The 27,119-nt window shown below is 33.8% G+C and overlaps 2 protein-coding genes and 1 long non-coding RNA gene across 5 annotated transcripts in view; 1 reads left to right on the forward strand and 2 right to left on the reverse strand.

Moving 5' to 3' along the window:
- Positions 1 to 1,124: 1,124 nt before the first annotated feature.
- On the forward strand, positions 1,125 to 4,930 carry LOC141486318 (uncharacterized). Its single transcript, XR_012467768.1, has 2 exons — positions 1,125 to 1,175; positions 4,382 to 4,930. It is a non-coding gene; the product is annotated as an uncharacterized lncRNA (long non-coding RNA).
- pasi2 (Protein) lies at positions 2,029 to 5,143 on the reverse strand. Its single transcript, XM_074184034.1, has 5 exons — positions 4,825 to 5,143; positions 4,643 to 4,772; positions 3,810 to 3,904; positions 3,514 to 3,750; positions 2,029 to 2,629 (listed from the first exon to the last, which is right to left on the reverse strand). The coding sequence occupies exons 1-5, from the start codon at positions 5,017 to 5,019 to the stop codon at positions 2,531 to 2,533; spliced, it is 756 nt and encodes a 251-aa protein (XP_074040135.1). The 5' UTR covers positions 5,020 to 5,143; the 3' UTR covers positions 2,029 to 2,530.
- A 4,745-nt stretch (positions 5,144 to 9,888) lies between these two features.
- nau (myogenic-determination protein nautilus) overlaps positions 9,889 to 27,119 on the reverse strand; it is a 93,279-nt gene continuing 76,048 nt past the window's right edge. For all 3 annotated transcript variants that reach the window (XM_074184165.1, XM_023159888.2, XM_023159887.2), the window contains exon 6: positions 9,889 to 10,089. In XM_074184165.1, coding sequence (XP_074040266.1) covers positions 9,989 to 10,089 — 101 coding nt within the window. In that variant the 3' untranslated portion in view covers positions 9,889 to 9,988. The remainder of the gene's footprint in view (positions 10,090 to 27,119) is intronic.

The raw sequence follows: 27,119 nt of genomic DNA on the forward strand, positions 1-27,119 counted from the left end.
TTGACGGCACCCTTAAAGGTCATAAAAACCAACACATAGAAACGAACCGGCAGCATTTCTGTGTGGACTGTACACACGTTTCGTAATGGATAATTTTTACTAACCGAGTTTTGTGATTGGCTGAAGAGTCATAAAATTAAATTTGAAGTCATGTTACGGTGACAAATAGAGTGCGGCCTGTGGTTATCGCCGTCGTGTTCATTTCAGGAACTGATTGCGATTTGAGTGTTGAAATTTGATATTGGTGCAGTTATATTTACTTAAAATTTTTGTTATCTATTTAAAATGTGGCGTTTTTGGACAAGTACTAATAGTAATAACGAGTGTCATAACAACGCAGACTTTTTCCAGTGTAGTGATTCCAATAGCGATGGTGAACAATGCAAAGAAGAGATACCAGTGAATAAGATTCCGATGCATTTGAATATTGAAACACAGAGAGTATGTTTCAATGTATATAAGAATCTACATCTTAAGTTTGATTTCGAGGAAAACAAACTATTACAAGCAACATAAGATTTGACCGAAACTCCTTCCTCAACTGTGCGTGAAATAGTCAAAAACAAATTTTTGGACGCAAGACGCGATGTGATACAGGATTACCACAACCTTTAGATCTTCATCCAATAAAATCATTGAAAAAACATTATACGACTGTCACAAAATCAATGAGATTCCTACATTGAAATCATAAGGAATGAATTGAATACTTCCGGCCATAACGTGAGCTGCTGTGACAAAACTCTTCAGAATTGGATAAAGAAACTGGGATTTAGATTTGAAATAATTAACAAACACACAGTTGCGAAAGGGTGGACTGATGGTTCGAGAATGTGTACGCCAAACAAGCCTGCAAACACAGGATCGCGACTAATAATTGTGCATTGCGGAGGAAATAAAGGATATGGAAAAAATTGAGGAATGCAATGTTAACTATCATAAGAACATGGAAGCTAATATTTTCGAGGAATGGTTTGAAAACACATTGATCCCAAATTTGGTTGCAATGACATTTGACATGTTTTTGATTACGATCGTCAAATTTATCATAGAACAAAGAACGACAATCATAGGTATACGTCATTGTGATTGGTGTCATCATGTGAATGTGGATCCACCCCGTTCCCTTCCAGAAATCTACCTCGATGAAAAAATGGCTTGTGGCAACACTGACTGTAAGTCTGATTTAATTTAACCTAGCAATGGAAGGTATTGATATTTCGAAAATTGTAACCTCTCGAAATAAATATAAAGGCCATTTGGGAGAAGATTTAGTTAAAAATGACATAGCATTAGCAGAATGCCTTAAAGAGAAAGAAGAGTTGAAAAACCTTGTAGAGCATGTTAAAACTTTATCAGTATATCCAGAGAAGGAATCATTAATTCCCTTGGCAAAAAACATATTCATGAAGGGAAAGATAGTTCACACAGGAGAGTACTATGTGAAACATTCGGCATTCCCGGATTCATATGTTGTATTGCAAACTTCAGATCAAACTCTGGAGTCACTAGAAACTAAAATTGAAGCCAAAGAACGAGAAATTTCCAATATCGAGTATGCTAGGTTACAGTTGGAAGAGCGCCTGAAAATACTGAAGGGTGAAATCCATCTAGAACTTGATGAGGACAGTACAGAAGCAGCAAAAAACAACTTACCTGATGAAATTAAATCGGAAAAAGGGTCAGCATTCAGAATTGGAGAATGTTATGAGATACTTGAATTTGAAAAGTCATAAATTATACTCCAATATTTTATAAATGTAATTTAATTTTTATAATAAAAACAATATTAAAAATAAGTATAAAATGGACGGTTAAGCTTGCAATAATACTATAGTAATATAAAAATATATGGTGATTATACCACCATAAGAAGAGCTAGCTGAAAAGACCAAAATATATTTCTATAAAAATAATATTTATAGTAAATGATAAAACTACTTGGCGATTTCAAATAAGAGATTCTTTTGTGTCAATTCGATAAAATTTCAGATCAAAATATCATAAATAATTCATTGATATCTAAAAGTTTGCAGAAAATTACAATTTTTCAATGGAAATATATTAATCAACAATATGGAGAGAAAACTATTATTCTGGTTCTTCTCATAATAATTCCAACAAATTTAATAGGCCAAAGAAAATGAGGCAGTATAAGAAAGATGAAAACTTCACTCTCGAAAATTTTGGTTGAAAACTTGGTATGAAAAGCAGATTGAAACTATCTATTTTTTTTTTCAATTTTTACACTGAAGAATGAATATATTTTTATTCTTCTTTTCGGCATTAAAACTGCCCAGATGAATGGAGAGTCTACTATACTTACAGATAAAAATTAATTGGAAAACATCGTAGCTTGCAAAGATTGTGCATACCTATTACAAAAATAACATTTCAAAAGAAACTGAAATATTGAATTCCCAATCTATCAACTATTATATGATAACACATTAATATATAGTTGAAACAACTGAAGTTTTAGGTTTTTGTGGCCACGAGTATACTGGTGTAGTGTCAAGAGGTATCTCTTCTAAGCCGGCATCGTCGAAACTGTACTGTGGGGGGTCGTTGGGCGAGAGCCCGCTAGAGACGGGACTGTCGATGCGTTTAAGGATTGCATGGTGCCCATCTGGAAACAAAATAATCCACATGATATCCAACAAAATGATGATGTTATATTTTTATTACTTTGAACGTATTACATTACTGGTTGATTGGTTAAATATATATATATATATATATATATATATTGGTTGATTGATTAATATATATATATATATACAGTGTGTCTCACTTCTCATGGAAACACCCCCGTATCTTCCGTAATATTCGAGGTAGAACAATGAAACTCTCAGGACTGATGGAAATGCTCAAAATGCACCTAACACCTGAATGGGGTTGGCCAAAGTGATATACACTGTCCGCCACTCGCGATGGAACACCCCATTTATGGTAAAACATATTAGGGGGCAAAATAGGCTCAAAATTCCTTCAGATTCGTGATCAGGACTACCAACTTACTTCGAATACACTTTTTTCCTGATTCTGTGTTTACAAGAAAACTATCAAGACACTCAATAACAATAAATTGATGGATGTAGCTGTGACTACGTGGTACGAGATCATAATGAAAAGAGAAATGAAAATATCTATGTTTTTTACCACTTTTGAGAATGTCCATATAGGACGAAACTGCAGTAACGTTAGTTACAATTAAAAGTGGTAAAAAACATAGAAATTTTCATTTCTCTTTACACTCAATAACCTTCATATTTGTAGCCACGAGAAAAATCATTAGCAGTATGTCACAGTAACTTAAAAATTATCAAAAACAAAAACCATTCTTTATCTTACCTCCACCAAATTTTTCGAAAGTCTGTCAGCATGAAAAAGGTAAAAGAAGTTAATTATTGAACATTGAAATTTTCCTTTCAACTTTTTTTGGAAATGTGAATATGTAAGTTTCAGGAGTCGATGGGTTGCTTATATTTAAGACGTCTGACATTAACTTACCCTAAGATGAGCTAAATCTTCCAGTTTTGTTAAATCAGACAATTCAATATAAAGGGAATATACCAGAACCCAACCATATACACTGAAAATTATGAAAATGGTCCATAAAAGGCACATGATGATATTATATGCAAAAATCATATCGTTGACAATGGAGAAAAATAGAAATGCCAAAAATCTGAATATGGTGAATGCTGCGAAAGTGTATATCCAAGGTAGCATCTTATTTTCATATTCCTAAAAGTAGAATTTCTTAATTGATTTTTATGTGAATGCCATATATATATTGATCTTACCTTTCTTAATGAATTAATGAGCATGATACTTGTAACAAATATAACTAGGGACAACAATATGGAGAAAGCGGCAAACATTACAAGAGTATTCCTCACTGAAACAAAGTATTTAATAAAAGTCATTTCATATTGATACTTGGAAAAATTAGTTTTCTACCTCCAATTAATATAATATATGATTAACTGGAAACATTCATAAAAATTAAGAATATAATTTGTGGCAAAACTCTATACTTCATAAACACTATATTTACAAGAATTTCTGTAATATTGTAAGTGGTCGTGTGGTTAGTGGTTAGATGCAAATGACATATATTTTTGAACTATTGATAGTCTGATACAGCACTAGCACCCCAGCAATAATAATTTCGAAATAAATTTTACCACAGATTCAAATTCGAATTATTTTTTTTTTAATGGCAATTCGTGCAACATGTCATCGAGTAACTTATTTGATGCACCTCATATACTTCATATTTTTCCACTACGTAACACTACCTCTAATTTGTGTAACTTTGACAATGACTTTATTCTATTTGGATATCTACGATATTTTTTCCAACATTTGTCAGATATTCAAAAAGTATGCAAGAGTGATTCCACATACCTACTGTTGAAGAGGAAATGAAATCAAGTGTTTTTTCTCAATTCTTTGAGTTCAGTTTGAGGTTAAGTTATTCTTGTAAATTTATGTCGACATCTTTATGGTATGAGTTTCCAGTGATATTTGTGAATTTTGATTATTTGTATATTGTAAATGAAATATAAAGCCCAAAAATTTTTTTCCATAAAAAAAAATTCTTGTTTCTAATACATTTAAAATGAATACCTACCATGTCTTGATCCAACATAAACAAACTGATAGGATATAACATAATACCCATAATGTGTAGATCCTGGTGCTGCCATGGCATAACAGTATAAATCGAAACAGGAGGTAATAATAGTAAATATGGATAACAACTGAAACAGGGAAAGCTATAACTTACACCACTAGTAGGGAATAGAATCTTACTAAGGAAAATATTGCTGTAACTAGTGAGGCACGTTGTACATCTAAAAATATAGCATCCTGAACAATTGGTTTTTGATACCAAGGCGTTTTTAAGGATTTTAAACTTCTTGCACTTCTCGACAGGTTTCCAGTACTTCGTGTGTGCGAATATACAGACGGCGTTCCTGTAGTGGGCGACTTTTTTCCATAAGCCATATTTCTTTTTATATTAATGGATACAATATATCAACTTGTTGAGTTAAATATCTTAATTATTGTTTTTCTGGAATTCTGACACATTTGTCATGTAAACACAGAGGCGTGGTCCTATTCACAGCAGTGTTGCCAGTGTGGAAACAATATTAAATTGTTTCAAAAGTTTCATCAGTTTTAATGTCATGTGTTTTTGTAGCTCCATATATCAATAAATATTTATTCTACTGTGTTATGGTATATACTGATCGATATATAATTTTTGTTCACTCTACAGCGATGCTGTTCATTTTTTCTAAATTTCAACTTTTTGCCTCATATGGGTTGAATACTACAACTAGGTAACTACAAATCAGCTGTTTCGAGGAAAACTCAAATTAATTTTTTTTCACGATTTTGGTAGAATATGAAGGCTTTATTAAATATCATTTTACTACCATTTCTAACTCGGAAGAAGTCTTTGATACAGCAGGAATTACTTTTTTTGATTTTTTATTTATTTCTTGTTCCCCATTATTTTGTCCCGTGTTGGATCAATGAACACATACAAAGAACTTGTTTTGTTATTTATCTCACATTATTTATAACCGGCAACTATGTATTCCTTCAGGACTTTCAGATCTTACATGTTTTTGACTGTCGGAAATATTGACACTAGGTACTGAAAAAAGTAAACTTTTAAAATACAAAGCTAATCTGCTTGTATCCTCACCAAAAATTTCTTTTACAAAAAAGGAGTGAACTAGGATGATATACGCAGCGCCTGATCTAGGAGGGGGCAAACAATTGTCCGAGGCGGCAAAAATGAGGGGCGGCAAAAATAGGTTAAAATTATACCATCTATGGAATAACGCATGGGTAAAAGGCGGCAAATATTATTTTGCCCGGAACGGCGAAATAGCTAGACCAGGCGCTGGATATTCGAGAAGTGAAAATTTTAACATTCCATTTCTCAGAATAAACTAACCCTTTTCACTGTTATTCTTCAATATTCTAGAATAATGATCGTCGGCTTCTTTTCTTGGGAAGGCAGTAACATACATACCTGTTCAAATCCCGTATGAATGACAACCCTCAGAAGTGGAAGCTAAGGATTATTGAGATCTTACCTTTTGACTCGTGACTCCTAATACTGGTTGGACTATAAGCAGTGGAAAATGATCGTCCGGTCGTAGAGCTCCAAGCACCGTTTCATATATAGCGGTGGATTGAATTCCCCCAATCTACTTTGCTAACTCAATAACTTAACCTAAAATTCGTTCAAACACTCAACTAGTTGCTTTCTACGATGAGGAATTTTCAAAAGTTTTCGCAGTCCTTGTGAAAAACAAGAAACCTCAAGAATTTTAGTTCTTCAAGTGCGATATCAACCATCACGCCAACTAGACTAGACATCTCTCTTAGTCGTCTCTGCTTAATTTAAATTTTCACATAAGACTATTTCATAATATAGGGTCTTTCATTAGGCACATGCGAGATTTCATCGACATTTTTTATTCGTCTGAATAAAGACCTATTGATGCCATTATGTGTGGAATTTAACATCGCTCAAATGTCCACCACGGCTTCTGTGAGTGGAGCGCATTCGAAACGTCCCACTTTCCATGACTGAATTTGACCGATGGCATGGGTCATGTTGGCATTGAGCACCGCTGTGGTTTGTGGCTTATTCGCATACACCCAGGACCGGATTAGCAACTATTTACGCCGTAGGCCAGAGATCTACATTACGCCCCCTCCCAGCAGACGTTCGGGGGGGGGGGGGGTGGCATTTTCGGCATATTAAATGGTGCGCCCTACCTTTCCGGCAAAACTAAAAAAATTGTGTGAGAGATTACAAATATCTCGGTTATTATTTAGATTATCAGTGATCTTATCTTAGCCGTTTAGAAATGGGTGGAATCCAACAAGAAGAATACTTCGTAATCGTAATGCGTAATGCACAACAAAATCACCACACGATAACCTAACCTCACACCACACGCACTTGATAGCTTGTTACTGACTACTGTTCACAGAGGTCACAGAGGGCGTGGGTCCGGCGGAATAGGATAGCAGTGACACGTGATCGTGAGTCATTCACCGGGCACCACCCCTGCGCCCCCGCAAGCTTGCTCCCTAGGCCATGGCCTAGGTTGGCCTTATGGGTAATCCGGGCCTGCATACACCTGCGACTTGAGAAAACTGCACAGAAAAATCTTATGGGGTCAAATCACACGATCTCGGTGGCGATCTCGTGTAGATTATCCAATGTGGCATGAGCTATGTGGCACGTAGCGCCGTCCTGTTGATACCACATGTCGTTGGTGTCCAGATCATCCAATTTAGGACAAAAGAAGTTAGTAATCATCAACCTCTAGTACTCACTGTTGACAGTGATGGCCTGGTCAACGTCGTTCTCAATGAAATATGGACCGATGACGCCGCCAGCCCAAAATCCACACAAAACGGTAACTTTTTTGAGATGCATTGGACACTTTTGGATCTTATGTGGATTGGTGTCGTTCCAAATTCGAAATTTTGTTTGTTCACGTATTCCAGAGCCCATTCCGTGAACACACGTCGTTTTATATGGTGGTTTACTTTCAGTTCCGGGGTCAATTTAATTTTGTACGGGTGCAGGCCCAAGTCACGACGCAAAATTCGCCAAATTGTGGTCTGCGAGTTCTTGTGAACGACGCACGCGAAAACGACTGCCTCGGATTCTCCTGCACATTCTCACAGACAGCGGCGATGTTTTCGGCAGATCTTGCGTTTGTCGATCGTTTATTGAATCAGTGTACTCAAATTCATCCACCACATTGCGAATACTCCTCTAGGTAGGACGATTATGGCGACCGTAAACTGGGCGAAGCGCGCGGTACGTTGCCCAAACAGAACACCCATTTTGATAAAAAAAAAATTATTTGCACATGATGTTGAATGCTATCTCCGTCCATGGTGATTTGGCTAAAACAGACTGAATAAATGACAACTAATTTGACAGATATAGCTTCAACAAGATGGCCGTTATCAATTGTCAAATATCGGGAGTCCCTATCAGAAGACCCTATATACAATAAGATAAATAATATGTTTGAAAAATAATTTGTTAGACATGAATGAACTTGTTAGGAATCGCACGGTAAAAGGTAAGACCTTGGTAATCCTTAGCTCGCACAAGTTTCGATATCTAAGAGTTTTCTTTCTTAGGGGAGCGACAGCTAGTTAACGAAAAAACAAATTTTAACAGAAACAGATGATATGTTTGAATTTTAAACAATATTAGATATCATAATTGTATTTATTTCATGATAATACTTTTTCAACATACCAGAACATTTTTTATGCAAGTTTAGCTTTCGTTCCAAAAGTATCGAAGTTCTAGCTTTATACTTTGTTTCCTATTGTTTCGTAATAGTAAAACGTAATAAATTCCCATTGTGAATGCAGACAAAATTTAATTATTTATTTCGTTATGATTTGCCACAGCTCCTATAGGTCGGTTTATAAATACTTGACCTGTTCCAACCTATTTTATCGCAAACTGGTAGCAACTAAACATTTATGAGAGTTCGAGTCATTTCATTACCTGCAGTGACGTACGTTTGAGTATTTAATCAAAAAAACTATGTTTATTTGTTTATATTTACTATTTCTTGAGGTCATATTGTTACATTTTAATTTAAAGTATTTGAATAGGTACTCTTATTTAAGAAGATATTAGGTATAAACAAAAATTATTGTGCAGTATCACCCGATAATTTCGATGAATCTTCGTCGAACTATATGATTGAAGGTTCTTACATGCTCACTATATTTTCGTAATTTTTCGGAATCGACATTTTTTAAGGACTAGATTCTTAAAGATTATTTTAGTATTTTTCATTTTGAATGTTGTGTTTCTTCTTGCAACGAAACCCTTTACTTAATTCCAAACGAGTTCAATGGAATTGAGTTCGCAATGATGAAGGGGCGGACGCAGAATAATATTTCTTTTCTGTGCCATCTTTTCAACTACATATTCCGTGAAACGAGCTTTACTTTAACATACTATGGACAATAGTTCTTTTCAATCCTACTTTCATAAAATGGTATGTTTTTTTGTCGAAGCCATTCAATGGCTCCAGTTGGTATTCTTTCAACTTTTTTGAATGAAAACTTGCATTATCCATCAGAATCACAGTATATCCTTCATTAAGTTGTTAAGTCGTTAAATCTTTCTATTCTCACGTCGAAACTCTCTTATCTGTCTTAGGTAATGTTTCCTCCAGCAAATAATTTCATAATTTTCTATGGAGAGCGATTTTCTGTTTTGTTTTTTTTTTTTCAGCAGAAATTTGAATCTCTTGAAGTTTTCCACAATTTCTTTCAGTGGAAACATACTTTGGTCTTCTGTCAAACTTCCATTATTTTGTCGGGGGTGGGTATTCCTTTCTTGAAATAAAATGAATGTACTGTTCTAATTGCAAGTTTGTAGTTTTCTGAGATTTGTTATATCAAATCAAACAAAAATATTAAATGTTTAAAATAAATACCACATTTTTTACTTTTTACTGACTAAATTATTAGACACGCCTATATTATTATACTCATGGGAATTGAAAATATTTTTATATATCATGCATATTTTTGTATTTTAGCCGACTAATAGTGAATTTTTGGAGAACTGTCAGAAATTGGCGACCTCCCTAGCTGTAGTTCTAATAGAAATCACACTATAAGCCATGTCCAAGCCGGAATAGCCCAAAAATGAGTATCACTATGTTCGTTGAACCTATGTTATGTCATCATTCATAGGTTCAACGAATTCATAGTAAAAATAGATCTTTAAATCCACTGAATCGATAATATACAAATGCACAGAGGGAATAAATAAAACTATCATTTCAGTAAAACTTCTCCTTTAATTGCCTACTTCTTTACTCCTCGTGAATAAATTATCAAATAAGTTACCTTGAAAACACTTAGAAAATAAAACATATTAGCAATGTCACGTGATGTGTTCTCCGTTTTCCTGCTTCCTATTTGTTATACTTTGTACTATGAGATTCAAACAGTCCAAACTTGATGTGTTAGGTGCGATTTCACAACCTGCAACAAAAATTTTTCATTTTCAATAATTGTATTTACCTACTTTTATTCCAAATATTCGAGATAAAACTGTATGAATTCACTACATTGGCATATTATTGAATTATCTCAACGCACGCTCAAAAAAATCAGTGTCTTTCTGTCCGTTTTATTTAAAACGGTCGAAGTAAAAAAAATCAATAGCAGTTTATGGAATTTTAATAATAATTGTAAAAGTCGTAATTGTGTTAGAAACGCTAATATTTGGTCGATAATGTTTTTTACATTAAAAGATTATTTAAAATAAAATGAGTTAAAAAAATATGTTTCACGGTTTTATTGAATAAAAAAAATAATGATGTAGATAATGTTCTGAAAACTAAAAATTCATTCTGGTCCTAGGTAGCAGTCATCACACAACTATCCCCAGCAATCTACGGTATTGTTCAGATAAAAAAAAATTAAATCGTTGGGCGTAGCGTAACCTGAGTAAATATGTAAATACACCCAACGATTTTATTATATTTTATCTGATAAATATCGTAGATTGCTGAGGAGAGTGGTGTGATGATTGCTACCTAGGACCTTCCGAATTATTTTTTAGTTTTTAGCACATTATCTACATCATTATTTTCTTTTTTATTTCAATAAAACCGTTTACATAATTATTTTTTACTTATTTTATTTTCAAATTTCCAGTTTCTAATTTTGTTACCCAATTCTTCTCATTCTGTTTAGTTCATTTAGTGGCTCAGTATTACAAGGTAATGTTTAATCCGCCATTTCATAACTGCAGCCATCTTGAATTTACATCTTTTTCAAAGTGTTCTACTATTCTACTAGTCAAGCTCTGTCATTTGATACCCATATTGAGGTAGTTGTGAAACAATAATCAATATGTCTTTATTGAAACAGCATGGAAAACGAAACAAATGTGTTTTACTTTCATTTACACATAATTGCTGACCTAAAGGCGAAATTCATTAGCCCCGTACGTATAACCCAGTGGGATCCAGCTCTACCACTTAACCTTCTACCTTTTCATTATTAGATACTTAGGTTCATGTATCCAGTGAGGTTCTTAATTACATTAACTTAACCTACCTAAACTCAACTTAACTTTCAAGATTCTCCTAGTATACATCCATTCAGAAGACCTAACACAAAAGTAACCAAGTGTCAATATATTTGTTTGTTTGTTCCAAGGGAATTTGATTAGTAAAAGTGTAATCCGCCATTTTGTAGCTGGGGCCAGCTTGGATTTACAATGATACAGAATTTATTAAATTGTATTGTCATCAAAAATAAAAGTGTGTGCCAAATACCAGATCAATCTGTCAACAGTAAAGGGACCAAACTTCAACTACTAAATTTGTTCCAAACAAACAGGGCAAGCTAAATAAAACCGTTTGAAAAATGTGATTTAATATGTTTCTATATGAACAATAGTATTATTTTTTACTAAAAACCAGTAAAAAAAAGGTTGAAGGACAAGTGTTTTTTTATTTTTTGTCTCAAAATAATTAAAAATAGGTCTTGTATTGAAGTCCGGTCGGTCGGAAGCCGGGCCGTCCGACGTGGGTGTTTAGTTCACTCAGTCAATCGACCGATGTGCGAGTCGATGGTTCAATCCGCAGTCTGAACGCTCGATTTTTATTTGTTATCGTCCAACCCGTGTTAGAGTTCGTGAGTTTCGACTTCTAAGGGCCGTCGTTTAGGGGTGCGATAGCTAGTTAACGGAAAAAAACATATTTTTTTCAACATAAACATATACCCAAAATTTTTATTCTACGTAAATGAAGCAATACAGTACCTATTCAGATTTTTTACTTCTTGCAATATGAATTTCCTGACTATAAATCTATTTATAATTACAAAAACTCTAGAATAGCGATTAAGTTCACTAACAGGTAGCAAAGTAGTTTGATTCGGTGATGGAAACACAGTTTTCTTTAGACAATACATTACGGTAGTGAATTGTTGACAAACAAATGTCAGAAAAATGTCCATTTTCAAAAGGGAGAATTTCAACTTCTGGTGGAATGAAACAACCGAAAAAAAAATTCTTGGCGCACTTTTCACCAATCCAATTGGCGTCATTGGGAGCTTGGGGTCCTGGATTCTGGAGGTTTTATTTTTGACAATAGGTAATGCATGAAATTTTCAATAACTCATCTTTTTTCCTAAAAGGTTCTGTCGTTTTGCGCAAGCTCAAGTGTTATTACATTTTTACGTAGTGAATAGAATAACAAAAATTTCAAATTATCGAATGATGGTCTCTTGCACTGAATTAGCAAAATTTTCACAACTGGGATTTCTTCAAAACAAACCATCTCAATACTCGAAATTTTCAAAAAATGTATGAATATTGTGAAAAAGAATATAATAGATAAAGAACATTCTGAATGAACTTTAATCAAAATTGAAAAAAGATTTCATTAATTAACCAAATATACCAAACTTCCAGTATACCGAAAGTGAAGATGCGTTGAAAAATACGAGTATCATGTTATTGCGTTTAACCCCGTGATGTCAAACAATCTCCTCAATAATAAAGACATTTGTCAAAAATTTCAAATGGGAATAAAAGTCGTCATATCTTATTTGAAATGTCTTCCTATTCTGTATCTAACACTGTAACAATTTTGACAATACCATGAACAGTGTCAGAAAAAATAATTAAAAACATTTTTTTAGGTTTGTATTCAATTTGTAACTAGGTAGTGAAAACAAACATTGTTCCCTCTCTCACATTCTGAAGAATATCAGGTGTTAATAGCCTATCCTGTAGCACCTAGTAATTTCTTACTGTAAACTATCTTCAGTATTTGGCTGCCATCCCCATAGAAAAAAGTCCAATGGAGTCAAATCGGGGGATTTGTGTGGCCATTATGTAGAAGCTCTCCTTCCAGTCCATTGACCCAGAAGGTTATCATCGAGAAACTATCACACTGGTACTACGTAATGAGGGGAGCACTCATTTCGCAATAGAGGTTTTAACTAAACGGTAACAACGATGGTTATGCTTGAGTTATTTAGTTATTATTTTGAGTTATTTTGACATAAATATCAACAACTTCAGTAGTAACCATTCAGAACCATTTTGGGTAATTAAACAAGAAATTGTTCACCGTGAGTGCTTATTTCTGTTATTTTTGTTAATATCATCAAGTAGTGTGTTCAGGTAGATCTACTAGCTTGGAATTGAAAAAACATTTTTTCTGATATCGGGTTACAGGGTTGGATGCATAATCGAACGTTCTTTGAAAATAGCATCACTTGAATATTATTTCCATTTGAAATTTTTGATATGAGGGATGTTGCGGAGAGACAGTGGCTGACAAGGATTTGATTTTCACGTAGAAATGTGTCTCTCTAAAAACTAAAGTTTAATTGTCCCAATATCAAATGACTTATTCGAGGTGGCTCGTTTTATCGGGGATACACTGTATATGATAAGAAAAATTCACTTTGCGTCGTTAAGTAAACTACAGCTTTATAACTGAAAAGTATCACTTTCCGCACTTGTTAGGTAAATAACTATTATGTGAGTATATTTCAAACTAATGAGCATATGACGAAAAAACGGTACCAACTTTTTCCAATATTTTTTCATTAACGCGAAGCAAAATATCGAAAATCGATACTGTTTGAGAATAACTATCATAGGGGAGCCCAAGCGGGGATTTCAGGATTTACTAAAGCGCGACGGATTTATACACAGGGATACCTTGTACTCGGTTAAGTACCTCCATCAAATATGAGCCTCATATATAAGGCCGCCCGGGAAGGATAAAGGATCAGATTAGTAAAAAAAAATTGACCATCAGAAATTCTCGAGCGCGTCAGATTAAAGTAGGCTGAGTTAATTACATGCTAAAAAGTGTATATTCCAGTAATCTGACAATTCGAGAGTGACGTAAAGAAAGGGAAGGGCAGCAAAGTTGTAAAAAAATAACGTCATTTCGACATTCTCGAGTGTAGGTATTTTTTTTATTTGGAAGGAAATAATTCAAGGATAATGAAAAATATATAATCTGACGATTTGCAACCCGAAATAATAAAAATTTGTTGATAAAGTTTAATGCGTGCAGCTGTGTGATAACTATATTTCCCTCTCCGCGTTTCCATTCCTCTTTCACTTTTTCTCTATCTATTACTCTCTCCCTCCGTCCCCACTCTGAATTATGTTGCCATGTCGCCATCACAGCTGATCACAGAGTGATAAAGATGATGATTAATTGATCAATTGATTACAAAAAATATCCTGAGTTTTTCAATTAGTTTAAAATCTGTGTTTCTCTTAATCAGGTGTCGCCCCCATACGAACGACAACTCTCAGAAGTTGAGAAACTTGTGCGAGCTAAGGACTATCGAGGTCTTACCTCTCAACGGGTGATTCCCAATACAGTTGCAGAATCATCCCAACTTCAACCAGATACATTCTCTCGAGAAAAATATCTGGTCGAGGCGGGAATGGAACCCACAGCCTTCCGATCGTGAGTCGGGCACACTACCACCGCGACTAATTCCACAATTGAGTTCAATGATTTAAAAAAATTGATTTTTTTTTGGCAGATTAGGCGAACCCCTCTCGATAATCGTCAGATTATGAGATAGCACGTCTAGAACATAAAGATGAACCATATATATCTCAATCTGGTGCGCTTGAGTTTTTACAAATGGCGAATTTTTTTGCACATTATAATAATGGCCGCGAGTTTGCGTCAGATCGAAATCGTCAGATTATTGAATGAGAGCTATTTTTTGGTGCACTCAACACTCCCTTAGAAAATCTGACGCGCTCGATTAATTTTTTTTTCTTTTCACTTTAAACCCTTACGTACAATCATCCGCATCATACAAACGATCAGATTGACGAATATTATTATACATCAGATACGAACATTATTAAAAATATCAACAGTATTTTTTTACATATTCAAAAATCTTTAGCCGCTTCCCCCACTGATGAAAAGGTATATATTATATAACATTTTTCTTCTTCTTATCATCTAAGCTTTGCAACCTAACGTGTCTCAATGACGCTCGAGTAAATCCCCATTTTGCATCGTGGGCTCCCCTTCTATAGTAGGTAAAATCGAATTTAAAATTCGAAAGCGAGTCGAGCATTTTTTAAAATTAACTACATCAATCTGTGTAACAGAGCAAATACTTCAAATAATAAAAATTTGAGGATTTACAACCAAATATTCATTTCATGAATGACCGTCATAAATATTTCAGATACCATCTACAGAACTTTTACCCGTCTCTGGGTCTCTATTTTGTTTTACTATAAAACAGCGACACTACATGCTGAAATATGAGGCCAGGATATCTTTATATTATTTTCTTCATTCAAAGGCGTCTAAAAGCCCGTTGTCATGTACCCGTCTCAACAATTCAGAACAATTCATCTATTTTTGTTGTTGTTGAAACTGAATATGTGAAATATAATCTTTGAAATGCGTTATTGTACTCCACTTAATTTGACCAACATACTTTTTGTCGCAGTCCTCAGAGCCCTATTTCGTAAATCCCAGTCATTTCCTTTTTTGCCCTCGTACTTTTTGGATTACCCAAGACTTGTTGAAGTGTATAAGAAATTTTGAAGGCGTCCTTAATGATTGATTCATCAAAATTTCGGATCGATCCATTGACATATTTTGGTTCATAAGGAAGAATTGTGAACTTTGCACCCTCATCTTTTGAAAAGTTTTGGACTTTTGAAGGCATTTTCAGATATTTCCTCAATAACTTTTTTCTCGTTATGTCATTTCTTTACTTAGGGAGAACATGACGAGCTTACGACAATAACAGGTACCGATATTTTTTTGATGTAGGCAATTGAGAGAGTTTTCAGGGATATATCTGAAAGTGTTTGTATTTCTTCAAATACATAAAATTCTAAACACGTACGGGCGTTTTTATAACATTGACATACAGGAATGATAGTTATTCGGTACTTTTAATTCCATACGTGAACTTTATATTCGAAGAAATGTTAGGACAAGACAAAAAGTCCGATACGTTACTTCTATTTTGTTTGAATACGTGTAATAAAAATGGGAGGAAAACAAAGTACACTCATTAGGCTGCAGTGTTTTCTGGAAAAATTGGATGAACCACATTGTTCTCAAGCACCAAAAAACCTCGATGTTAAAAGTCTTAACATGGAAAATTTATCAAATAAGTAGATACTAATAATCAAAACATCGTAATAATCAAAACATCGTACAATTTTTTAAATAATAACTGGCTTTTCCGGATACTTTCAGACTGTCTATACTATTTATACGTCAGTTGAGCACTTTTCCTATCCCGTCTCGATTTTCCAGTTCAGTGCCTGCAACTCGTTTGCCCACTTGATTAGAAACTCTTCACATTTGCCTGGCTAAATCCGTCGTTGTTCAACAACTACGTAGTTTCTTTGATCTTTCTTTGAAAACCGTTTTTTCTCTTGAAATTATTTCAATTTCTGACCACTTGATGCTATGTTGGTGGCCCCAAATTTGCTTCGGTATTCCCGCTTAGCTAGTTTCTCCTTGCTGGATATTTTTCTTATGCTCGCCAATACGAACTTTCAACAACCTTTTGATTTCACCGATATAGGACTTTCTGCATTCATAGCATTTGGTAAATACAATTCTTGGAGTCGCTTTTGGCATTTGGTGGCTTTGTTTTTGTGGGGCTGGTGTTCCCAGAACTGAAATAGGTTATAAATATTGTACCTCAATCCAAATATTTTTATTCTCGGACATAGGAAAGGTATAGCAGTGATCATGATTCTTGTCTTCTTGTTGTCTTCTAGCCAAAGTTTGTACCACAAGCTTTTGGCAGTAAACATTGTAGGTATTTAAGATTGTTTCTGACAATGGCCCAGTTCCCTGTCAAAACATCTCTTCGTGTCTGAGACTCTTGATAGATTACCGGTAGTTGGATTCGTTATTCAGATACTGTTCTTTGTGAGTTGGTTTTCTATATACAGACGGTTTTCACTTGTTAGCGGTCTTCTTCGCCATTACATCTAAAAATTTCAAATCGTTGTGTTGAAATGTTTCCCCATTAATCAGCTGTCGCCCACATATGAACGTCACCCCTGAGGAATTTAAACTTGTGTGAGTTAACGAGGTCTAATCTTTCAACGTGCGTACAGAATGAAAATCGACAATTTTGCTGTTGAAATCGAATCAACTTTCTCATAGCGGCGAATTGAATGAGTAAATGAGTAAAAAGAAGCTCTCACGGTCATGGTTTCACTCTAATGTGGTGCTGCAAAAAGGTGTCAAGTTCCGTGTCTCCATGGTTCCATACTATGAAGGTGTCGTCAAAGCATGTCAACCAGACTCGGAGTTTCATGTGGACATCTTCAATAGCCAACTCGTTATCATCCGAAGACGATTGTGAAAACTAACGTCGTGAATAGTTCAAATAAACGATATAGTGCACCCTACCTTCTTGCAGTTCCCCTTTAATAAAATAGTTAGGGAGCTAACTAATTTTGTTATTCAATAATCATTTCTGATTACTTCATAGAAAATAAAATAAACTTTATGTATATCTGCACTTCGAAAATATTGACGGTTTTCGAGATATCTAGCATGACAGGTTTTTTTTTCCAAAATTCGTCACTCAGAATATTTGAAATTATAAAGTGGTGCCAAGTCCAGTTGAAATTTTTTTTTGGTCGAATATTCTACATTGGTAACTCTCTCAAACGATATATCTGAAATCGACCTGTGATATACAGGGTATGAAAAACCGCTTGCCAAATATTGTAAATGAAAATTTGCAAAATCTTCCTTAGATTAAATGGAACACCCTGTATATTATTGATCCATAAGAAGCGCCAACGAAACCTCTACAAATTTCATTAAGTATTCCCTATGGCTAAGTTCAAAAGTTTTTCTTAAATGAGCATTTCTTTCGAAAAATGGTCATTTTTTTAAAGCGAAATCCATTTGACGACTGATAAAAATATACGAAAGATATCTTGTTTCAATTTTGTACATTAGAAGGTGTCCAAACAAATATTTTTTAACGAAATAAATGTATGTACCTATCACTTTTTGCTAAATGGAAAATTATTTTTTCATTGGATGCAGAATTTCACTCATAAATCGTGCAATATCAAACCAAACAAGTTAAAAGAAAGAAACATTATAAATAACTATTTTTTTCATGTTATTATATTCATTCAGAGCTTGAGTTCTAGATATTCAAATTTGTCAACTGGCAAATTACAAAACTACAAAAGGGAGAGTTTAATTAAGGTTGATAATGAAACTTTTATAAAATATGTTCAACATGTCTTCCATTTTCTTGAATGCAGAGCTGAAGTCTATGTTTGAAAGACTGTTCTACCCTGCGCAAGACAGCTGGTGTAATGCTGCGAAAAGCATTCTTTATTCTAAGTCGCATATTTTCGGGAGAAGTTGGTGGCTCAACGTAAACCATATTTTTTATGTATCCCCATAAGAAAAAATCTAGTTTCGTCAAATCTGGTGATCTAGCGGGCCACCGTACAGGCCCATTCCGTCCTATCCATTTATTGGGAAATAATTCATTTAGATGATCTCTCACTTCTGCCGAATAGTGAGCAGGTGCACCGTCATGTTGTAACCACATTCTATTGCGGAGGTCAAGAGGAATATCATCTAACAAACCTGGTAAATCATTTCGTAAGAAATTGAGATACATTGCACCATTCATATGTCCCTCAAAAAAGTATGGACCAATTACATATTCTCCAATGATGCCTCCCCAGACATTTATCGACCACCTATGTTGATAATCCACCTGTCTCAATAAGTGAGGATTTTCTGTCGCATAATAATGGTAATTATGTCGATTTACAAATCCATTTTTATGGAATGTCGATTCATCCGACCATAAAATATTATTGAAAAAATATTCGTTTCGACGAATTTTGTTCATGGCCCAATTGCAAAATCTCACTCTTTTCTCGAAATCAGCATACAGTAGTTCTTGATGTAACTGAACGTGGTATGGATGCAAGCGATGTTTCTTCAATACTCGTTGCACTGATCTCTCACTTATATCCACTATTTCCCCAATTTGTCGTTGACTCCTACTAGGATCTTCTTCAACAGCAAGAAGAACTTGCAATTCATTATCTTCATTAGTAGCTGGCTTGATGCGCTCATGTTTGGAATAATTAATAGATCCAGTTTCAACGAATCGTCCCAAGACCTTTCGGAAAGATCTTTCATCTGGATGCCTTCTATCTGGATACCGTTGAGAATAAATTCTACTTGCCAATAAACAATTCCTGTCTGATTCACCTAATATGAAAATCATATCAATCAAATCACTTTTTGATAACAACATTCTGATGAAATTATACCGACAGTTCAACTTCACGATTGACTAAAAATTTCAATATTCATTTGCAGCCAAATATTTTGTTCTGTCATTTGCCAGACTACTTGATTTCCAATAAATATTTCATTCGCTGAAAGGTTGTTTTAGACCGAAAGAATATGGCACAAATTCCGAGATTTTTGAAATTATTGTAACTATTCAAGAACGTCCATTTTGTGGTGTAATTCGCAACTTGTTTATCTAGCAACAGGTAATTTTAGGAATGGGCGATATTTTAAGGAAAGGGTATTTTTTGTATATTCTTATCAGTCGTCAAATGGATTTCGCTTTGAAAAAATGACCATTTTTCGAAAGAAATGCTCATTTAAGAAAAACTATTGAACTTAGCCATAGGGAATACTTAATGAAATTTGTAGAGGTTTCGTTGGCGCTTCTTATGGATCAATAATATACAGGGTGTTCCATTTAATATAAGGAAGATTTTGCAAATTTTCATTTACAATATTTGGCAAGCGGTTTTTCATACCATGTATATCACAGGTCGATTTCAGATATATCGTTTGAGAGAGTTACCAATGTAGAATATTCGACCAAAAAAAAATTTCAACTGGACTTGGCACCACTTTATAATTTCAAATATTCTGAGTGACGAATATTGGAAAAAAAAACCTGTCATGCTAGATATCTCGAAAACCATCAATATTTTCGAAGTGCAGATATACATAAAGTTTATTTTATTTTCTATGAAGAAACCGAAAAAGCGATAAAAAATATAGGTTGCCATTTAAAAAGACACAGTTGGGATCCGCCCAGAAAAAATCGAACACCCTGTGTGACCGCCAATATTTTTATTTTGTCGAGCTCGAGCAATAAGGTAATATTATAGAAAATTAGATTCCTATCTGCTTCCTATATAGAGATATGGAACACCGCGCCACTGTTGCAGGACCCTGTATATATATATATATATATATATATATATATATATATATATATATATATATATATATATATATATATAGATTAGTGGAAAAGTAGGGATTCAAATAACAGAGTGATGATTGAAAATACTTCTGATTACTAATTACTCGCACTTGAATAGGTGTGAACCACAATAAACCCTTGCGGATTGCGGTGGAGGGTCGAATAGACCTACTCACTTGTGACCTAACCTAACCTAACTACTTACTCACTCATATATATATATATATATATATATATATATATATATATATATATATATATATATATATATATATATATATACATATATACAATGGATCGCTTCAAAAACACTTCACTAACTTTCTTTGAAAGCTTCTGACAATCCCTTTTCCATATTCTCCGTTTCACTATCACTGTCTTCATTAAAATCAATAATGAATTTATTTCCATCATTGATATGGAAGTGTCCAATCTCCATATATTCTTTTTCAACTAAAATTACTTTTTTAATCCTTTTCTGCCAGTCTTCTTTGGTGATATTAGATACTTCACCTTCAACTAGCTCTATCACCTTCTTATCAAATTTTGGAAAATTATTTTTACGCCTGATGCTTTGTTTCAATTTTCCCCAAATCAACTCGATGGGATTGAAAACACAAAAATAGGGGGAAGTCTCAATACGGTGTGTCCACACTTTTCAGCAAAACTCTCAAGGGCTTACACTTTTTCAAATATTTTTGTCTGTAAAACTTCAAGTAAGTAGTTGGTTTTTGGTATAGTTGTCTTCAAAATACAAATTGTTATCCATTAAAAAACTTTGTATTTCATCTTTCCTCGAATTTTTATTCGGTACTTTGATGAGCTGTCACGAATGATAGGAAGCGTTGTCAAGAACTATTACACTATTTGCATCCAAATTTGGGACCAATGTGTTTTCAAACCATTCCTCAAAAATATTAGCTTCCGAATTCTTATGATAGTCAACATTGCAGTCCTCAAGTTTTTTTCCACATAATTTCAAAGAATTCGGAACCCATCCTTTACTTCCACCACAATACACAATAGTTAGTCGCGATTCTTTGTTTGCAGGCATGTTAGGCGTACACATTCTCGAACCATCAGTCCACCCTTTCGTAACTGTGTCGTGAGTTTCATACCAAGTTTCGTCCAAATAGAAAATTTGCCAGTGTTCTTGTCTATATTCAGTTATTTGTTCTAAGTATTTGTTACGCAATTCCACTATTCTTCTGCTTTCCATAACTGCTTGACGTTTGTTTATTATTTTAAATCAAAATCCTAGTTTCTTTATCCAATTCTGAAGAGTTTTGTCACAGCAGCTCACGTTATGGCCGAAAGTATTCAATTTATTCCTTATGATTTCAATTGTAGGAATCCCATTGCTTGTGTAACAGTCGTATATTGTTTTTTTAATAATTTTATTAGATGAACATCTAAAGGTTTTGGTAATCCCGCATCACATCGTGCCTTGCATTCATAAGATTTGTTTTTGACTATTTTACGTACAGTTGAGAAAGGAATTTCGGTCAAATCTGATGTTGCCTGTAATAGTTTTTTTTCCTCGAAACCAAACTTGATATGTAGATTCTTATATACATTGAAACATATTCTCTGTGTTTCAAAATTCAAATGCATCCGAATCTTATTTAGTTGTATCTCTTTTTCGCATTGTTCACCATTGCTGTTGGAATCACTACACAGGAAAAAGTCTGCGTTGTTATCACACTCGTTATCACTATTAGTACTTGTCCAAGGACGCCACATTTTAAACAAATAACAAAAATTTTAAGTAATTATAATTTCACCAATATCGAATTTCAACACTCAAATCGGGATCAGTTCCTGAACTGAACATTGACGACACGAAGGCGTTACTCATCGCTACATCCTATTGGTCACCGTAACATAACTTCCAATTCAATTTTATGACTCTTCAGCCAATCATAAAACTCGGTTAGTAAACATTATCTAATACGAACCGCCAGTTCTTCAGTCCACGTGGATTAATTCGTAGCGGCATTATTTCTTTGTATTGGTTTTTTTTGGCCTTTGAGTTCGCCGACAGCTTTAAGAATTACTATATCAGTTACTTCGACTATAACAGTTTGGTTTGATTTTTGTTTTGTTTTTTTATTTTCTCATTTGTTCTCTTCACTTTTGAATTTTCATCATTAGTATTTCACTTATGGTCACAATGGTTTGTTCTGTTTACAAAATAGCATATCCATTTGAATTGAAGGGGTTATATTTTTAGGAGTGATTAATTTTTTGGGAAAGAAAGTTTTTGGATTTCTACTACTCCATCTGATACAAAAAAAAATTGAGTTTCAAATTGATTACTTCCTTCCTTTCTTTGGAAGATTCTCTCATCCCCTTTTTTTGTATCAGATGGAGTAGTAGAAAGCCAAAAACTTTCTTTCCCAAAAAATTAATCACTCTTAAAAATATAACCCCTTCAATTCAAATAAGATTCCTCTTGACTGGGATTAAATCAAATAGGTGAATGAATGTCATTACGATGTCATCGATGACATAAGCAGATCAAGCTTATTCCGTGACATTCAAAATCGTAATTCATGAATGAAGTGTGTGTATTTTCTATAATGTTATCCAATTTGGTACTGAAGAGGCTTAGGGCAAGTGTCTTAAGGCGAAACATCGGTGTATACCAGTGAGGGTGACAGTGTTCTATGTGAGTACTTACAATTTATTACCATTCATTCAAAGTAGAACTCATGTGAATGATATCTGATTCTTATTCCACAACAAATGTTTGAAATACAAACTGAGTAGAGAAAAGTATCTTCTGTATAATTCAGTGTTCATATAGAAGTATTTGTTTCGAAAGAATTATTTTCTTTCGTGTAATTCAATGTTTATATGAAAGTAGCTGTTTCAGGAGGACTTTCTTTCAGTTTGTATCTGAAAGTTACTTCTTTGCATGATCTACACATTCATGTATGAGTTTCAAATTGATTACTTCCTTCCTTTCTTTGGAAGATTCTCTCATCCCCTTTTTTTTGTATCAGATGGAGTAGTAGAAAGCCAAAAACTTTCTTTCCCAAAGCATATCCATATTTTAGAATTTCATACTGGTTCATTTCTTTGACATTTTTTTTTCAACTAACGCATCCGAATATTTCGGTCCTTGTAGTTTTAGTATTAATTATATTTCTATTATTTTTTTCCACTTTTGAATACCCAAAGGATATCATAGTTTATATGCTGGAAAGCCCAACTGAACTACAAAAATTCTAGAATAACTCGAAAAGAATTTGCCGCTTCTTTGACAAGATGAGGAGCCTTTGAATTCTAAAATTGTCACAGTCGGATCACAATAATATCATCTTTTGACAGCGACATATCTTGTAATGATACGAATTTACACAGCCGAGTATATTTATATCTATTAAAACAGTGTTTTACTGTTTTAATAATGTATTTTTGGAACGCTTCTCTGACATTTATTTGCTTTCTCAAAACGACCAACGAAATGCGCTTTCGTCTCCAGTTTTCTTTTATTGCCATTCCTTTTTTTATAATAACACTCGTTCGTGACACGTGAAAGGACGTAATTTGTTCGATTTTACAACCGACATATTTTCTTTAATGAAATTGATCGTACCACCTCTGTCGTTTACGTATTTTTACTGGCAAGTAATATATCCGATCATCTCAAGTGGAAAAGATGATCAACTTCAATTGATTGAATAATTCCTTAGTGATTGGGCAAATAATAACTTCAATATTATTTATATTTGACATAACAACCTCTAACTCTGAGATGATAGATTTTAGGAACTCCAAATGACATCTTGAAAGTTGAGCTGATGGAATAGTAAATTCCAAACTGGACATCACAACAGTTGCATTCAAGGTCAGCACTTTCAAGAAATGGTGGAAATTGTCAATGTTTGAAGCAGAAATTTCTGAAATTGATCGTTTCCTATAGAAGCAACGCAGTTCATGAACTAATTTATGTGCTACAAATCTGTACCTGCTTGCTTTTGCCAGGAGAAATTGAAAGCAACCAACAGATAACCAGGTTTATACAAGAAGAAGATATAACTTTACATGGAACCCAAAGCTAGCTTTGGATTTCCTAGGCTCTTGTAACGAATATTTTATTGTTCTGTTCTGTGGAGGAATTTAGAGTTTTTCTTTGCACCCTTCTGGGAATTTTCATCTCCCACAACGAAAAAAAAAAATTGTAATGGAAAACTTTGAACAGATGAAAATAGTCAAACTTCTAGTTCACTCAGACTAGTTATTGCGTGAATTATTTACATTTTTCTTAAAGGAAAATTCGCTATTTATCAATAACTTGTACTCAGAACTGAAAATAACTGTAATTTGCAGTTTTTTTTTATACTATTTATTTTCAAACTTCCTCGACAGTCCTCCATTAAAATTTTTATTTTTTCAGAAAGTGGATGTTGAGGATTCTCAGAAAGATTCATAGAAAAACATTAATTTGAGTTTAGTTTTGGTGATTATATTTTTCTGATGATCTGAAGGATAGGTCAAAGAAGTTGAATTGAATGGTATAATTTTAATTGCACCAAGGAAATATCTTTGATTAGAGAGAATTTATAGACTTTCAATTATTTTTTTATGAATATTTTAACAAGTGAATTAAGAAGAAAGTAAACACGTAGTCTAATAGTCACACAATGATTCGATGGTGTAATTTTTTGAAGGCTTTTGTTTCATATGTACAGGGTGTTCCAAATTAAGTTGCCCCCATTGCCGACTCCGTTATTATTGATGCTACGAATGCGGTTGAATGGGCAAACTTGTAGTATTTTTAATGATTTTAATGGCAAAAAATTGACAGTCGTGATTTCAAAATATTCCATAAACTGATATTTTCTTAAATGGAACACCCTATATTTTAATAATAACATTCTCAACAACAAAGCTCATATCACCTTTCTTCCTAAAGTTGAAAATGAGCGACTTATTTGAAAATATTTATTTCTTTCACTAGTACATACCTATGTTTTGGCGAATGTAGAGCTATAAAATATCTAGTAAATATTCAAAAACACCGCTTTCTTATTGAACACATATTTGGACCCTTCTTTCAACACTACGTAGTGCTTTCAACAGGATTCGGTCATCAAATCTATTAATTATAGTTTCAATATAATTTTTCAGTTAACCTACATTATTATGTTTTATTTTGTACACCTCATTGTGCAGAAATAAAAATCTAGAGGTGTCATGTCTGGTGAACGAGGATGCCACTTAACAGGACCATTTTTAGAAATCCATCTGTTTCCAGAACAGTTTCGCAACATTCTTTCTACATCACTGAAATTATGTGCTGGTGCTTCATCTTGCTGAAAATAGATAATCCGACGAGCCTCGAGATCAAGATCATCGAAAAACTCTTCCAACACTCATGTTGATGAATTAATGTAACGGGGTCCATTCAAAGAACCATGGTAGAAAAATGAACCGATAATTCTCCCTTTAAATATACCACACCAAATATTATTACTAAGTTGTCTTTGCGGATTGTGGGGATGGACTAGAAATGGATACTGTCCACTCCAATAATGAAAATTATTTCTATTATACATCCCACAATTTGAAAAATTAGCCTTATCGCTCCATATAATATTTTTATAGAAGTTTAGATCTTGTCTGCATTTATTCATAAACCATCGACAAAACCCCAATCGTCTCTCAGGGTCACTAGGTTCTAGTGTTTGCACTGGTCTTGACTCATAAGGAGAAATCTTATGTTTCTTTAGAATTCGTTGAATAACAGACGGTGGAATAGCTATTTCTCTAGATAAATATCTGATGGAATTATTTGGATTTACCTCAAAGTAGGCTAAAACGTCAATTTCTGTATCATCGTCCTAAATCGACGATGAAAAACAGCAAAAAACTACGATTAGGTAATTCACGATCGGGGAACGAATTGTTGTAGGGTTGGAGTGCTCTCACACTATTTTTCTGGCAAACCAAGTAGGATTCTAACATATCACATTTTTCTTGATGGCGAAACGGCATTTCGAAAAATATTCGAACAGAAGTTAAGAGTTACAATAATTTATGACATTGCCATGATATACTTGAGAATATTTGACAAATAGTCTCATAATAATTCTGTTTTATCGAATCAAACCTATTTTTTCCAACCGCATTAATATGACGCTCTACTATTTTCTGTTCTCTAGAAAAACGACTTCAATGTTATCATTATAGCAGACATATTTTGATTCACAGAATCAATACGGTTGGAGGGATGGCTTTAAGATGAAAATTATCTTTTAGTAAATTAATACCATCAAATACCTCATTGGCGTCAAGTGAGTGGTACGACATGATGACCACGGGTTTCACGAGTTCATGTCCCAGCACAATAGATCAAATAATCTTTTTTGATTTGATACATGTAGCCCTAAGTCAAGATCCACCGTACACAGTCGTGCACTAAGTGAATATTTTTTGTGGGATTTACTTTTTCAGAGTTACTAGACATTTTTAAATTAATTCTTCAGTACAATCGTTCCTAAGCACTAGTATGAAGCTGGTACCAAGTTAAAAAAAATTAGGTAATTAAAGAAATGAATATAATTACAATAACAAATATCAAAACTCGGATGAAGTAATTGACATTTCGAAATAGATCAAAATTAAAGACGAAATCTGCAGAAATACAAATGAGAATTCATATGATGATCAAATATTTTCGAATCTTAGGTATTTAAGTAACATAAGTG

This window comes from Leptinotarsa decemlineata, unplaced genomic scaffold (assembly GCF_025532065.1).
Source record: "Leptinotarsa decemlineata unplaced genomic scaffold, Ldec_3_MD MMD2_tig00026354_RagTag_RagTag, whole genome shotgun sequence".
Taxonomy (NCBI): domain Eukaryota; kingdom Metazoa; phylum Arthropoda; class Insecta; order Coleoptera; family Chrysomelidae; genus Leptinotarsa; species Leptinotarsa decemlineata.

What these genes read in the sequence shown, in the direction of transcription:
- pasi2 (XM_074184034.1), bottom strand. Translation starts at nt 5,019, where the DNA reads ATGGCTTATGGAAAAAAGTCGCCCACTACAGGAACGCCGTCTGTATAT. An exon ending in TTACAGCAATATTTTCCTTA is followed by an intron (nt 4,773 to 4,824) that starts GTAAGATTCTAT and finishes TCCCTGTTTCAG; the next exon opens with TTGTTATCCATATTTACTAT. An exon ending in TTATGTTGGATCAAGACATG is followed by an intron (nt 3,905 to 4,642) that starts GTAGGTATTCAT and finishes ACTTTGTTTCAG; the next exon opens with TGAGGAATACTCTTGTAATG.